This window comes from Lactuca serriola, chromosome 5 (assembly GCF_051521515.1).
Source record: "Lactuca serriola cultivar US96UC23 chromosome 5, Lser_US96UC23_V15, whole genome shotgun sequence".
Taxonomy (NCBI): domain Eukaryota; kingdom Viridiplantae; phylum Streptophyta; class Magnoliopsida; order Asterales; family Asteraceae; genus Lactuca; species Lactuca serriola.
Window position 1 is genome coordinate 342,689,854 of NC_136412.1, and position 11,692 is coordinate 342,701,545.

Genomic DNA, 11,692 nt, shown 5'->3' on the forward strand with positions numbered 1-11,692 from the left:
ATTCCTATACATACCTTGGCAGTGCGGTCTCCCCCGGATTTCTAAGATGAAAAGTGTTATGGCTAATTTATTATGGGATTCCAATGGTGAGCACAGGCACCACTAGATTGCTTGGGACAGCATTTGTAAATCCATGAAGGAGGGTGGGTTGGTAACACCTTCGGAATACCCCAGAAGGGAATTTTTATCTACTCCCCCCAATCTGCACTTTACACCACGCCGACTCCCCTTTCGTCATAAGGCGTGGAATTAGACCAAAAGTAATGTCATGAAAAGTCTTTTTCAAAACCTAGCATTAAGGGCGTTATGACGATATATGAGAGGAATGGAGAAAAACTCGTGATTGGTGTGGAGGGGAAGGTCTGTTTATAATATAGTTCAAGAAAGAGTCGTCTCATTTCCTTACTTCTTCGTTCTTTCTAACTGACATAGGTTTTTGACCTATCTTCTACCAAAAAGGAGCCGCTTTGGTGACACTACTAGAAAAAAGGTCTTTTACGACGCTCATTGCGCGTCGTAAAACGCTCAGACGACGCGCAAATGCGTGTCAAGGAAGGCCCTGTCATAAAGAGAGACGACGCGCTTTTGCGCGTCGTCTATAGACGACGCGCATTTATGACGCGCATTTACGACGCTCATTTACGACGCGCGGTTATGACACGCAATGCGTATCAAGGAAGGCCCTGTCATAAAGGAAGACGACACGCATTTGCGTGTCGTAACCTTACGACGCGCGTGTTTATGACACGCAATGCGTATCAAGGAAGCCCCTGTCTAGAAAGGCCATGTCATAAATGAAGATGACACACATTTTTGCGTATCATAATTTTAAATGTTCTAAAAAAATATTTATATATTTATTAATTTTTAAATTAAATTTGCATTTAATGTCTCATAATAGAAATAAAATATCATATACAAAAAATACAATCCATTGCATAAAATTTAATGTCATACAATTCTATTTTTTACAATATCTAAATTTGCATCTAATCTACTCTCTACATCAAATTCCAACTAAGTAAAGTTGTATCTTGCCTTTCATAATTCTTTAAGACTAATGCTCCAAATAGATGTTATATGGATAAGAAGTTTACATTGGCCCATCTACTCTGTGTTTCATACTAACAATTGAAATGAAGAATGCAACACTTGCATTTGCAACATCTTATCTCTTTCGGCTTGAGCTTTCTTTTCCTCTTTTCCTCTTGCAACAAAAAATTACCAAAATCAGAATCACATAGAAAAGGCATATTGTGATTTCTTGCATTAAACACCAAAATCATAACTTTTGTGTGCAAGTTACTTATTATATCAAAGATAAAACAAGATTTTTGATTTTTGACATACAGTAGAAGCAAGTTTAGTTTTAAAATAATTACCAGCAATTGCTTTGGTTTGTGCAGCAACAACTTCCATGGTGGTTCCAGCTTCTCGTTGCTCAAGAGTCTCCCCAACACAAGCAATAACCTTCAAACCTTGAGATAGTGCGTATGCAACCTTGTCTCCAACAAACTGAATGAAACAAGAAAAAGAAAACAAAACTTTTTCAGTAACTTGCATACAACACTGATTAAGATGTTCACAAGGAAAAGTGTGAATTGATTTGAACAGGCTGAGTAAAATCTACACAAGGAAAAGGGTACCTCATTAGTTTCATTCAATAGGGCTCTCCTTTCAGAGTGACCTAGGATGACCCAAGGGACACCCAAATTGGCAAGCATCTCAGCACTGTAAATATAGAAAACCAACTTCAGTATTTAGTAAGAATCAAGAAGAAGAAATCAGACATAGGAAATTGAAAAGTTTTAGAAAAAAAAGGATGGTAATTTGATAAATGACACTTTGAAACATACCTAACCTCACCGGTGAATGCACCACCCTTCTTAACCCAACAATTTTGAGCTGCAACTTGGATTTCAGGCCTCAATTCACTTTTAGCAGAGGTAAGAAACACAAAAGGAGGGCTCACCACCACCTCTGGTATGAAAAGTACTCAAAGGGCATTTACGTAATTTCACTTATTTATGGTCTCTTTATTTTACCCTTTGAAATTATGATGATATTTCAGGAAGTCATAACAGGAGCTGGCCACTCCAGTGCTATTGATTGGTGGGCAGTGGGTAAGCTTATTAATTTTCATGAATTAAAATTTTTCTTTAAAATATACACCATTTATTTGAATTACCTTCTTTTACCCATTTCAATACTTTAACTAATTTTTTATTATATTCTTTTTTTTATTTCATGTATTTTATTATATGAGATGTTGTATGGTGGTACACCATTTAGAGGAAAGAATATGCAGAAGACATTTGCTGATGCAGTGGAATCCCCTCTATGTCCTGAATCTTTGACTTCACAGTATCAATGTTCTTTGAGCTCTCCACCTCCAACTTTATTGTCTTCCCTGTCAAAGTCTTAACAAAAACTTGCATATATGATTCAACAACTGACAATCAGCTAAATTTTCAGTCAATAAATAGGAATTTAGGAAAATACAGAGCTTAAGTTAATAGTGTGTAATATAAATGAAGGTAATTTGAAGTTACTGATTGATTTTGAATCATCCTAGTTGTGTGTTCCAGATTAGTAAAAGCCGGAAGAGAATAACAAAATGACAAGAATACACTTTTGAATAACACGATTTTACCTAAAATAAACTTGGCCAAATCAGATACAGAAATGAATGAACAAAACCTAAGAAACTCTGGTGTAAACTAATACGGACACACAAAGATCAGTCAATTATGTGTGATCAAATGAAAATCAAGTCAATCGACGCAGGTATTTGTGTAGAACAATTGAAATGAGAAGTGATCGAATAAGATTCGAATCATGATCGATGTAGATACCTGTAGGAGACATCGGCTTGGGACATGATAGGGTGATTGTACACAACAACTTTATGGTCCTCCCAAACTCACAACCAACTCCAATCTAGATCCAATTCGGATGTGATGATCTGCTAAAGTCTTACCATCCTCGAGGATCTTTCCATCAATGATCAAAATCTGTTGATGCCATGGAATCCCCTCTTTCTTCTGAATCTTTGCCTTCACATCACAAATGAAAGGTCATATATCAACTCCTAAACCAATAAAACCATGAAAAAAAACAGAAAATTCATAATAATAAAATCCATAAATCCTGCATAATCTACAGCCTAACACTTGACTGAAGCAACAAGACCTGATCATGTGGTGCTCTTGTTCAACTAGTAGCAGGGTGTGTAGAAGTAGGCGGTGGTTCTTGATGAGTAGTCCTGGTGGTTCCCGTTCTAGCCGCCTGTTCTTCCACCGCCACCTTCTCCATGGTCTTCTGTCCCACTTCTCTGGCGGCTTTCGTCAGCACATACCGGTTCTTCATAAGGGCAGATCCCGCAACACTTACAGTCTGCTCTGCAGTCGCAAAGGCCGTTTTTGTCTTTTCAGACACCTGAAACTTCTGATCCATCTCTTTCACTTTCTCATTCACTAATGTTGTCCCCAGGTTGATTTTCTCAGTTAGACCAATCTTCTGGTCTATTGTAGCTGCTTTTGCTGCAGCTGTTGATGTAAACTGGACTTTCTCATCAAACAATTTGGCTTTGTTTACTGCATCTTTTCCCAGTATGAAACCTTTTGCCAACATACTGCTCACGACATCTTCTGCTTTTTGAACAGCAGATTCAGCACCTCCCACACCTTGCCCCCCTGTTGCCTAAATTATGAACCACATTATATCAATATCAGATAATATAACAAAGCATTTACACGCATTCTTGATGATAAAATAACAAAAAGAACATACGGTGTTTTGTTGATCTGAAAGTGTAGTTGTAAAAGGAGGGAGAGTGTACTCTGGTGCAAGAACAATGGTAACAGATTGGTCAACTATAGTTGCTCCCTGAAATCATCAAAACCAGAAGGTGGAAGAGTGTACTCTTATAAATTGTGAAGAATTGTGTACAAGATAATCAAGATTTGTATATACCGAGAGTAGAACTGCAGTCTCTGCACCTTGAGGCTCCTTGAAAGTGACGAATGCATTTTGAGCTCGCTCATTCTCACTGAAATGGTGTTTATGACATGGATTTTCTTTAGAATAATTTATAGAAAAAGAAAAACCTATGTTTAAAAACCCTAAGAAAATGGGAAATAACCTTTTCATCTCAATATATTCAATATCACCAGAAAACGAAAAGAATTCCTTGATGTCTTGCTCGGAAGCACTTAAGGAAACATTGATAACCTTCACGGTTCTTACCTATCAAGATAAGAATAGACTCAAATCGACATGATGCAAAAATAAAATAAAGAATAGAACTGTTTACATGGCTGATGCAATATACTCAAATTGACATAGTTGTTTTATGCATAGGCATGTATAGAAGCTTTTCCACTGATCTAAATAGAAAATGAAGATCAACAGAGCAATGAATCAATGATACATGAGCATTCAAATAGCATCAGTATGTTTGGTTCCGTATGAAACTAAAGCCATGTGGCATCAGTTTTAGGAGAGAGACTATGAACGATATCTATGGTATAGAAGAAGAAGAAGACAGCGACGACTTGACTTTCTTGTTCACAAGATCATGAAATTAAGTTTTACCTAGTATTTTTTGGAGAGAATCGCTTGAATGTGGGGTGAGAGAATCATGAAGGCGAACCTTCGGAGAAGATGGAGGAGTGTAGGAGAATGGGGGAGAGATGAAGCATCGAATGGCTGAAAACCATAGTAATAGTTATAACTCTTAGGGCACGCTATTAGGGAAATAAAGATGACCCAAGGGCAGAAATTTGTGGAGAAAAGAATGTTGACCTCCGTATGGCTGCCATCTAGTAACAACGCTATTGATGTCATTCCTTCCATTTTCGACTGTTCATCCTCCACTTCCTCTACTGCTACTTCTTCACCATCTTCTATTTTTTCTGTATTTAGACTTGAGAGTATAATTAGGGCTTTTTCTAACAATTTCAACATAGAGTGGGAGATATGGTGGTTCCAGTAGGTAGAAGTGAGGGAAGAAGTAGGCAGCAGGAGGGGGAAGGAAGGAGCGTCCATAATTTGGGCAAGAGGGAAAGGAGAAAAAAAAGGAAGGCGGGATTTTTAATTTTTTCAGAATTTCATTTCCCCCTACTGTTAAAGGATGGAACGCGCGTTCCATTAAAAATTATAAAGCGACATCCTTAGACGACGCGCAATTTATTATAGGCGCCCTCCGTGTTTTTTTTAGACACTAATTTAAGGGCGCGCAATAATGCGTGTCTTCTATCCTTAAATTTTTTGAAGAGATGACACCTTTTTAACGTCACTCTCCATTGCGTAACATAAATCAATGAGTGTCGTGGTTTGCGCGTCGTAAAAGGCTATTTTTCTTGTAGTGTGATGCGGTTCGGGCGGGGGGGATTGACATCCGCGGGTTCCATGTCAAGAGAGAAGGACGGGACGGGAGAGGCATTTTCGGGGACTAGCAGCTGTTCTAGATGTGGACACCTTTTAGGATTGTTTACATGTTTTGCGTGAGTGTCACTTTGCTAAATTGATCTAGAACATCTTTATTCCCACTGAGCATCAAAGTGCCTTCTACTCCTTGGCATTCACGAATTGGTTATGCAGCAATGCTTCTTGTAAAGATCTTAAGTTTGGTTTTGATTGCCAATGGCGTACGACCTTATGTGCGATAGCATGGAATATTTGGGTTTGGAGGTGTCGAGTTGTTTTTGATGGAGACTTTATTCTCCCTCATGATCCTAACCGGAGGATTGCTAACGATGTTTAAATTGTTGTCTCTGCTTTCTATTCGAAGAAAACGGAGCCAAGTATGCATGTAACCAAGTTTCTTGCTTGGGAATTTCCTTTCGTTCAAATAAAAAAAATAGGGATGGTGCTTCTAAGAGGAACAAAGACTTGCATGGTGCTTCCACGGGACATTTGTCGGGGTTCTGGTGGCCTTCCCCGAGACTGTTCAGGAACATCTTGATGTGGGTATACCTGAAAAATTCCTCAACCTTCGCCCAGAAATGAAAGAACTTAAAGGGTATATTGACCTTTCTAAACTAAATGCTAGATCTAACAATACAAGGGCACTTATCAGCATCACGCTTCAAAAAAAGTGTCCAACTCTGCGCGTGACTCGCATTGGCAACTTTATCCCACCCTACATCAGCTGGTGTGTGTGAGCTTCGCTCCTTATAGCTATAGCTCTACACCGCCGTCGGCCACTTTCATTCCTCTACCGTATCCATTGATGGGATTTCTTCTCGACTGGCGTATTACGCACTCGGGCCAATCTACTACACGCTAATAATGGTCTTTTGGATTTAATATCCTACAAAAATGGAAAGTGGTTGGCCGTTCGATCGAGTCCATCCCTTGAAGTCGTACCCTCCCAGGATGCATGAGTCTTCCGCCGATTGATAGAAATGCCGATTAAGCAATTCCTCCCATCCCGATAAAGGGAGTCACCCGAGATTCGATAGTTTCATTTTCCGCTGATGCAGGCCGATTGGGATCCCAGCAGTCAAACCACTATCTTCGTTCCACACCCTCCTTCCAATCAAATCTCTTCTAAGGTGCCCGGCTGATCATGTAACGTCAAACAAAAAGACCGCTTAATAAGACGCCTATTCGATCTAATAGTCGAACGAGGTACGAACTAGTGCTAGCTCGGGCGTGGTAACAAAGGTCCTCGCAAACCTCGTAGCGGAGAGGCGGCTTATTGCAGCAATTTGAATCAGTAATCATCAATGCATAAGGGAACAGCACGAAGCGGTGATATGCTTCGCAAGCAAATGGGTCAATGACTAGATAGCCACGGTAAGATGGAAGGCCCGCGCTAATGCCCTTAGAGTCGTCGGTCAAATTACCGATCAATTAGATTCTTGGATGAGCGGAACATCTTTGAGACAAATCATCTCCACCCGGGTACATAGCTTCATCCAAACCATGGATCCACGAATTGGATATAGAGCCAATTTTTCAATTTTTTGTATTCTTTGGAATTTGGTTTTCCCCCTTCTGGCGGTATCAATCGGAATGCCTTATTTTTCTTTCCAAGAAAATGGATATCTCCAGAAAAGATTATCAGTTTCATTTATTCTGCTTTTTTCTTCACTCGGACCAATCCGCCTACCCGACTTCTTCTATTGAAAGTGATTTGTGTATCTGCCCCAATAATACTATTGTGTCGTACCATTATGGAAGAAGATTCGGACAAAATGTGGACTTCCACGGGAATAAAAAAAAATGGATTTACTTCCTTTTAGTTATGATGACCTGGTCGAGAGATTACGATACATCGGTGTAAAAGATTGATCCCTTTGGATCTTGGTCCATGATGGCCTTTTGATTAATAGAACTGGAAGAGGAGGAAAAGAAAAAGCTTATGATGACCATCTATTTGAGTCGATCATTTCGTAGATCTTATTCAAGTGTTTTTTTTGCAGTGGAAAGGCCTTCAAATCTGAAGTTTGACGCTTACAGGAAGAAAATAATTAGCTTTGGTTCAGAGCTTGAATCAGAATATCGTCACCCCAGGTGAGGAGTTCGGCTAAGCAGCTAGTTTCCTTCTCTTCCTGGGCAGCAGGATAGAGTGGGCTTTATGGTTGATGTCAGCTACTCTCTTCCTGCTTTACCTTCTAGAGAGCCCAGTACATAGTCTAATGGCATGGGCACTCGAAGGAAAGGTATAAATTCCATTGTCCTAGGGATTCGTATTTCCCATTGTCCTTATGGATGAGGGAATCGAGTTGCGGAAGATGAGGGAATCTACTTGAGTCCCCCTAAAGTAGGGTATTCTTCCTATTTTCCCTCTTCCTCCAGCTATCAACAGGATAGAGTGGAGCCTCACATAACCCCCTTTAGCACAGAGAAATGTACACCTAATGCCCAGACTGAATCTAAGTTATTCTATACATTGATTATAAAGTGACTTACGAGTCGGAATGGTCGGGCATAATGAGTGTAGCTCAGTGCTCGCTCTCCTTAATAGTCGAGATCCATTCTTTAGGTGAGAGGATACCTTCTCTTTCAAAATGAATGAAAGGTAAAAAAGAGGAACTGCCTGTAGATAAGTATATAGACATGCTATTTTGATGTGATGTAAGAATCGATTCTCACATAATATACTATATTAAGTGACTTACTCCCCAAAAGCATGCTATGCTCAAAGGGAGAAGTCGGTCCGCCCGATTTTAGTTGAAGTCAATTCACGGGGAAGAAAGAGTTGGCGATCTTCACTCGTCCATCACTCCCACTTGAAGTTAAGAGGTAGTAGGAGCATGAGATGAGGGCTCACACAGAGACGAATGTTGTCAAAGCTACTAAGGAATAAAAAACCCTAGGAATTTTGTTCTTATTCTTATGGGGAAGAGTGAACACTATGACTAGTGGGGCCCCCTCCTTATTTGAGTTCGCACCTGAGAATCGTATCATCAAAAAGACATTGACTAGACTTGAGAGCATTCTCATTAATGCCCCTATCTTCAAAGGCAGAAGAAAAACATCATATTTGAATGATTTAGAAATGAATATCAGAAAAAGGATAGACGGATGGAAGGCCAGGTTTCTCTCTTTTGGTGGTAAGCTCACTCTCTTAAAATCAGTCCTTTCCCCAATTGACAAAGCTTTCAGCCCTATCAAAGCCAGGTCCCTCTCCTTTCACCCGACTTACTTCGTACCTCTCGCACTGTAGGAATTAAGGCGAATGACTTACGTACCTTATCCCTTCTCAAACATATCATGTCTCTTGCAAAGCCATATCTTCTTTCTTTTATGCTATCCTTTTTCCATGAAGTATATTAAATCATTCTTCAGGTTGATGAGCCGGAACCTGAAATAGTATAAAGTTGACATTCAAAATTCATTTAGACTTAAATCATTCAAATCGGTTTTGACATAGGGGTTTGTAACATCCGTAATTTTCAAATAAAATTTTTATTTTTAAAATCAGGATAAAAACAAAAAAAACACCATTTTTCAAAAGAAGTAAAACATCCATTGTTTTAAACCATAAAACATCCTATCAAATAAGAGTCGTATCAAAGCATTATATTAGCGGAAATCTCAAAACAAAAACAACAGCGATGCAGTTGGTCACGCCAAGCTTTTCTCCTTATCTCCGAAATTGCCTGAAAACATTTAACAACTGGTAAGCACAAAGCATAGTGAGTTATCCAAAATATCACCCATCCACTTTATACCCCCACCCCTCCCTCCCTTCCCCCGGTAATAAATTGATATCTAGCCTCCAAGCCATCAACCCGACCTCTACTCGCACAACTATCAACCATAGTAAATCGGTATCTGGGCTTCAAGCCATCAACTGGGCCTCTATGCATACAACTATTGATCACTATATATCAACATCTTCGCAAACATCCATCAACCACAATACATAAAATGTAAAACACAATATAGTGAGAAAACATATTTTCACATCAAAATTTCACCCAAACAATTTATGGGCACATGCAACCTATGGATCTATGACATTTTCTCATTAGAACACTATCTACTCTAGACTCCTAGAAAATAATGACCTATCTCAAAAAGGTGGTGAGAATCTAACTATGCAATGCCCGGGGGATACTTGGGAGTATAAAGGGGTATTCCCCTCCTAACCGATATGCGATTCATCTGCATATTCAAAATACCTTATCGGGTTAATATTTTTTGCACACATCGTCCTGAATAACTACTTCCATCTGCACCCACAGCCAGTTTGAACCTTGCATCTAACCCTATACAAGTAGTCTCAAAGTGGTCTGTGAGGATCAAACCATGTCCCATTTTTCAAACACAAGGAATTCCATATCAAGATCCGAGACCAATCTGTGATTTATTACTTATGACTCAACACGATGGTACCTGTAAGGATGAGAAGAAAAGAGAGAGCAAAAATGCATGAAGTCCTAAGCTAGAATGACACAAAAAGTATGAAAATTTGAAAAGAATTAAAAAAAATATGCAAAAATTTTGAAATTTTTATTCAATTTTTCGAAAGAGCTAAATGAATTACTCTAAATGTAACTATATACAACTTAAATGCATAAAATAAAGAATAAGAATACCTCACCCCAAGCTTAAAATTAAGCATTGTCCTCACGTGTAGCAACAATGGTAAAAGGTAAAAATACCACGCCTAGAAATCATGCTAACAAGCATGCAAGAAATTTAGAAGGATAAACGACAGAAGCATGCAATAAATTTTTGTCATGAAAACTTGAAAAACGGAAAAATATGGAAATTTCACTCAAAATGGGCTATTTTCGACCATAATGGTAAAAATGGGCTTGTTTTGACAACAATAGTAAAAATGGGTTATTTTTGACAATTATGGTAAAAATTGGCTATTTTTACAACAATAGTAAAAATGGACTATTTTTGACAATTATGGTAAAAATGGGCTATTTTTTACAACAATAGTAAAAATGGGCTAGTTTTGACAATTATGGTAAAAATGGGCTATTTTTTACAACAATAGTAAAAATGGGCTATTTTTGGCAATTATGGGAAAATTGGGCTATTTTTTAATACAAAAGTAAAATGAGCTATTTTTTACAACAAAAGTAAAAATGGGCTATTTTTGTTAAACACTCATAGTAAATAAACTGTATAAATTACGACATGAATTATTGCGTTTTATAATTTGTAGTAAAAAATATACACTAGTAACATTATTTATAACGTTAAATAATGCAATTCAATATTCGCGTAAATTTCGTTAAGGCTCTTGTGAAACACTCCTTCACTCCTACCTACCTAATGTACATCGTAAGTCCTGTAGTTATAACCAGAGTCTCCTGGAAGGAGAGCGGGATTTTGTGTATAGATCTATACGGGGCTGACACCCCCACACTTGAGCTGTTCGCTACAGTTAGACAGGCCGGTCTAGCGTGACAATTATTTTTAGAAACCGACACTTGAAGAACGTCAAGACAGGCGCTTTAGTCACATTAGTATGGTTGTAACGACTCACCTAGAAAATAACAATATTATATTAAATTTACACAAAATATACACTCTACTATTTTTATAAAGCACAAAACTACGTGTCGTCTATTTTGCAACTAATTTCACCACTCTAGTCTTAGGGTTCTAAGACCACAACTTTTCGTATAGTAGAAAATATAAGATTTTATGGGAAACACTCTCTATATATTTTAAAACAAGGTAAACAAAAAATACACATGCAATTCTACATGATTTTGAAACAAGACTCACAAACTATTTTCACAAGAAAATATCGGATTTTCTGGAAGTTTACAAACTATTACAAAGTTTCTTAGAAACATGCTTATGAACTCACCAACATTCTATGTTGACGCTTTTCAAAACGACTTGTATTCTCAGGGACTCAATAAGAAGGTTTGCAGCTGTGGATTGTTGGGATAATTGTTGTACTTTTGAAATGTCATACATTGTGTTATTTTTGGGATGTAATTTCATGAACAAACACAAAGTTGTAAACAATGCATGTTGGTATCTGAATGTATGATGTTTGGTTGCTTGTATCATTTATAATGAAATGTTATGATATTACGAGATGAAGTCACTCGTCCCCGGATGTTTCCGTTGACCCGTTTCAAGCGTGTGACAGTATAAGTCCTTGGAGGGTTTCCACGGCTTCCTGGTATGTTTATTTGTTTAGCTCGTATGATATTTCCATGATTATTGTAGACCGTGTGGAGATTCCCATGGTAAT

The 11,692-nt window shown here is 38.2% G+C and overlaps 2 protein-coding genes across 2 annotated transcripts; both read right to left on the minus strand.

Moving 5' to 3' along the window:
* Nucleotides 1-1,299: 1,299 nt before the first annotated feature.
* LOC145051062 (triosephosphate isomerase, cytosolic-like) lies at nucleotides 1,300-3,200 on the minus strand. The gene is made up of 5 exons (XM_078999210.1): nucleotides 3,174-3,200; nucleotides 2,981-3,056; nucleotides 1,857-1,980; nucleotides 1,647-1,731; nucleotides 1,300-1,515 (listed from the first exon to the last, which is right to left on the minus strand). Exons 1-5 carry the CDS (start codon nucleotides 3,198-3,200, stop codon nucleotides 1,315-1,317), a joined length of 513 nt encoding a protein of 170 aa, XP_078855336.1. The 3' UTR covers nucleotides 1,300-1,314.
* Nucleotides 3,111-4,968, minus strand: LOC145051063 (binding partner of ACD11 1-like). The gene is made up of 5 exons (XM_078999211.1): nucleotides 4,807-4,968; nucleotides 4,145-4,248; nucleotides 3,976-4,051; nucleotides 3,793-3,888; nucleotides 3,111-3,702 (listed from the first exon to the last, which is right to left on the minus strand). The coding sequence occupies exons 1-5, from the start codon at nucleotides 4,966-4,968 to the stop codon at nucleotides 3,214-3,216; spliced, it is 927 nt and encodes a 308-aa protein (XP_078855337.1). The 3' UTR covers nucleotides 3,111-3,213.
* Nucleotides 4,969-11,692: the final 6,724 nt, after the last annotated feature.

What these genes read in the sequence shown, in the direction of transcription:
- LOC145051062 (XM_078999210.1), bottom strand. Translation starts at nt 3,200, where the DNA reads ATGATCAGGTCTTGTTGCTTCAGTCAA. An exon ending in GGTCTTGTTGCTTCAGTCAA is followed by an intron (nt 3,057 to 3,173) that starts GTGTTAGGCTGT and finishes TGTGATGTGAAG; the next exon opens with GCAAAGATTCAGAAGAAAGA. An exon ending in GCATTCACCGGTGAGGTTAG is followed by an intron (nt 1,732 to 1,856) that starts GTATGTTTCAAA and finishes CTATATTTACAG; the next exon opens with TGCTGAGATGCTTGCCAATT.
- LOC145051063 (XM_078999211.1), bottom strand. Translation starts at nt 4,968, where the DNA reads ATGTTGAAATTGTTAGAAAAAGCCCTAATTATACTCTCAAGTCTAAAT. An exon ending in TAGATGGCAGCCATACGGAG is followed by an intron (nt 4,249 to 4,806) that starts GTCAACATTCTT and finishes TTATCTTGATAG; the next exon opens with GTAAGAACCGTGAAGGTTAT. An exon ending in AGACTGCAGTTCTACTCTCG is followed by an intron (nt 3,889 to 3,975) that starts GTATATACAAAT and finishes TGATGATTTCAG; the next exon opens with GGAGCAACTATAGTTGACCA.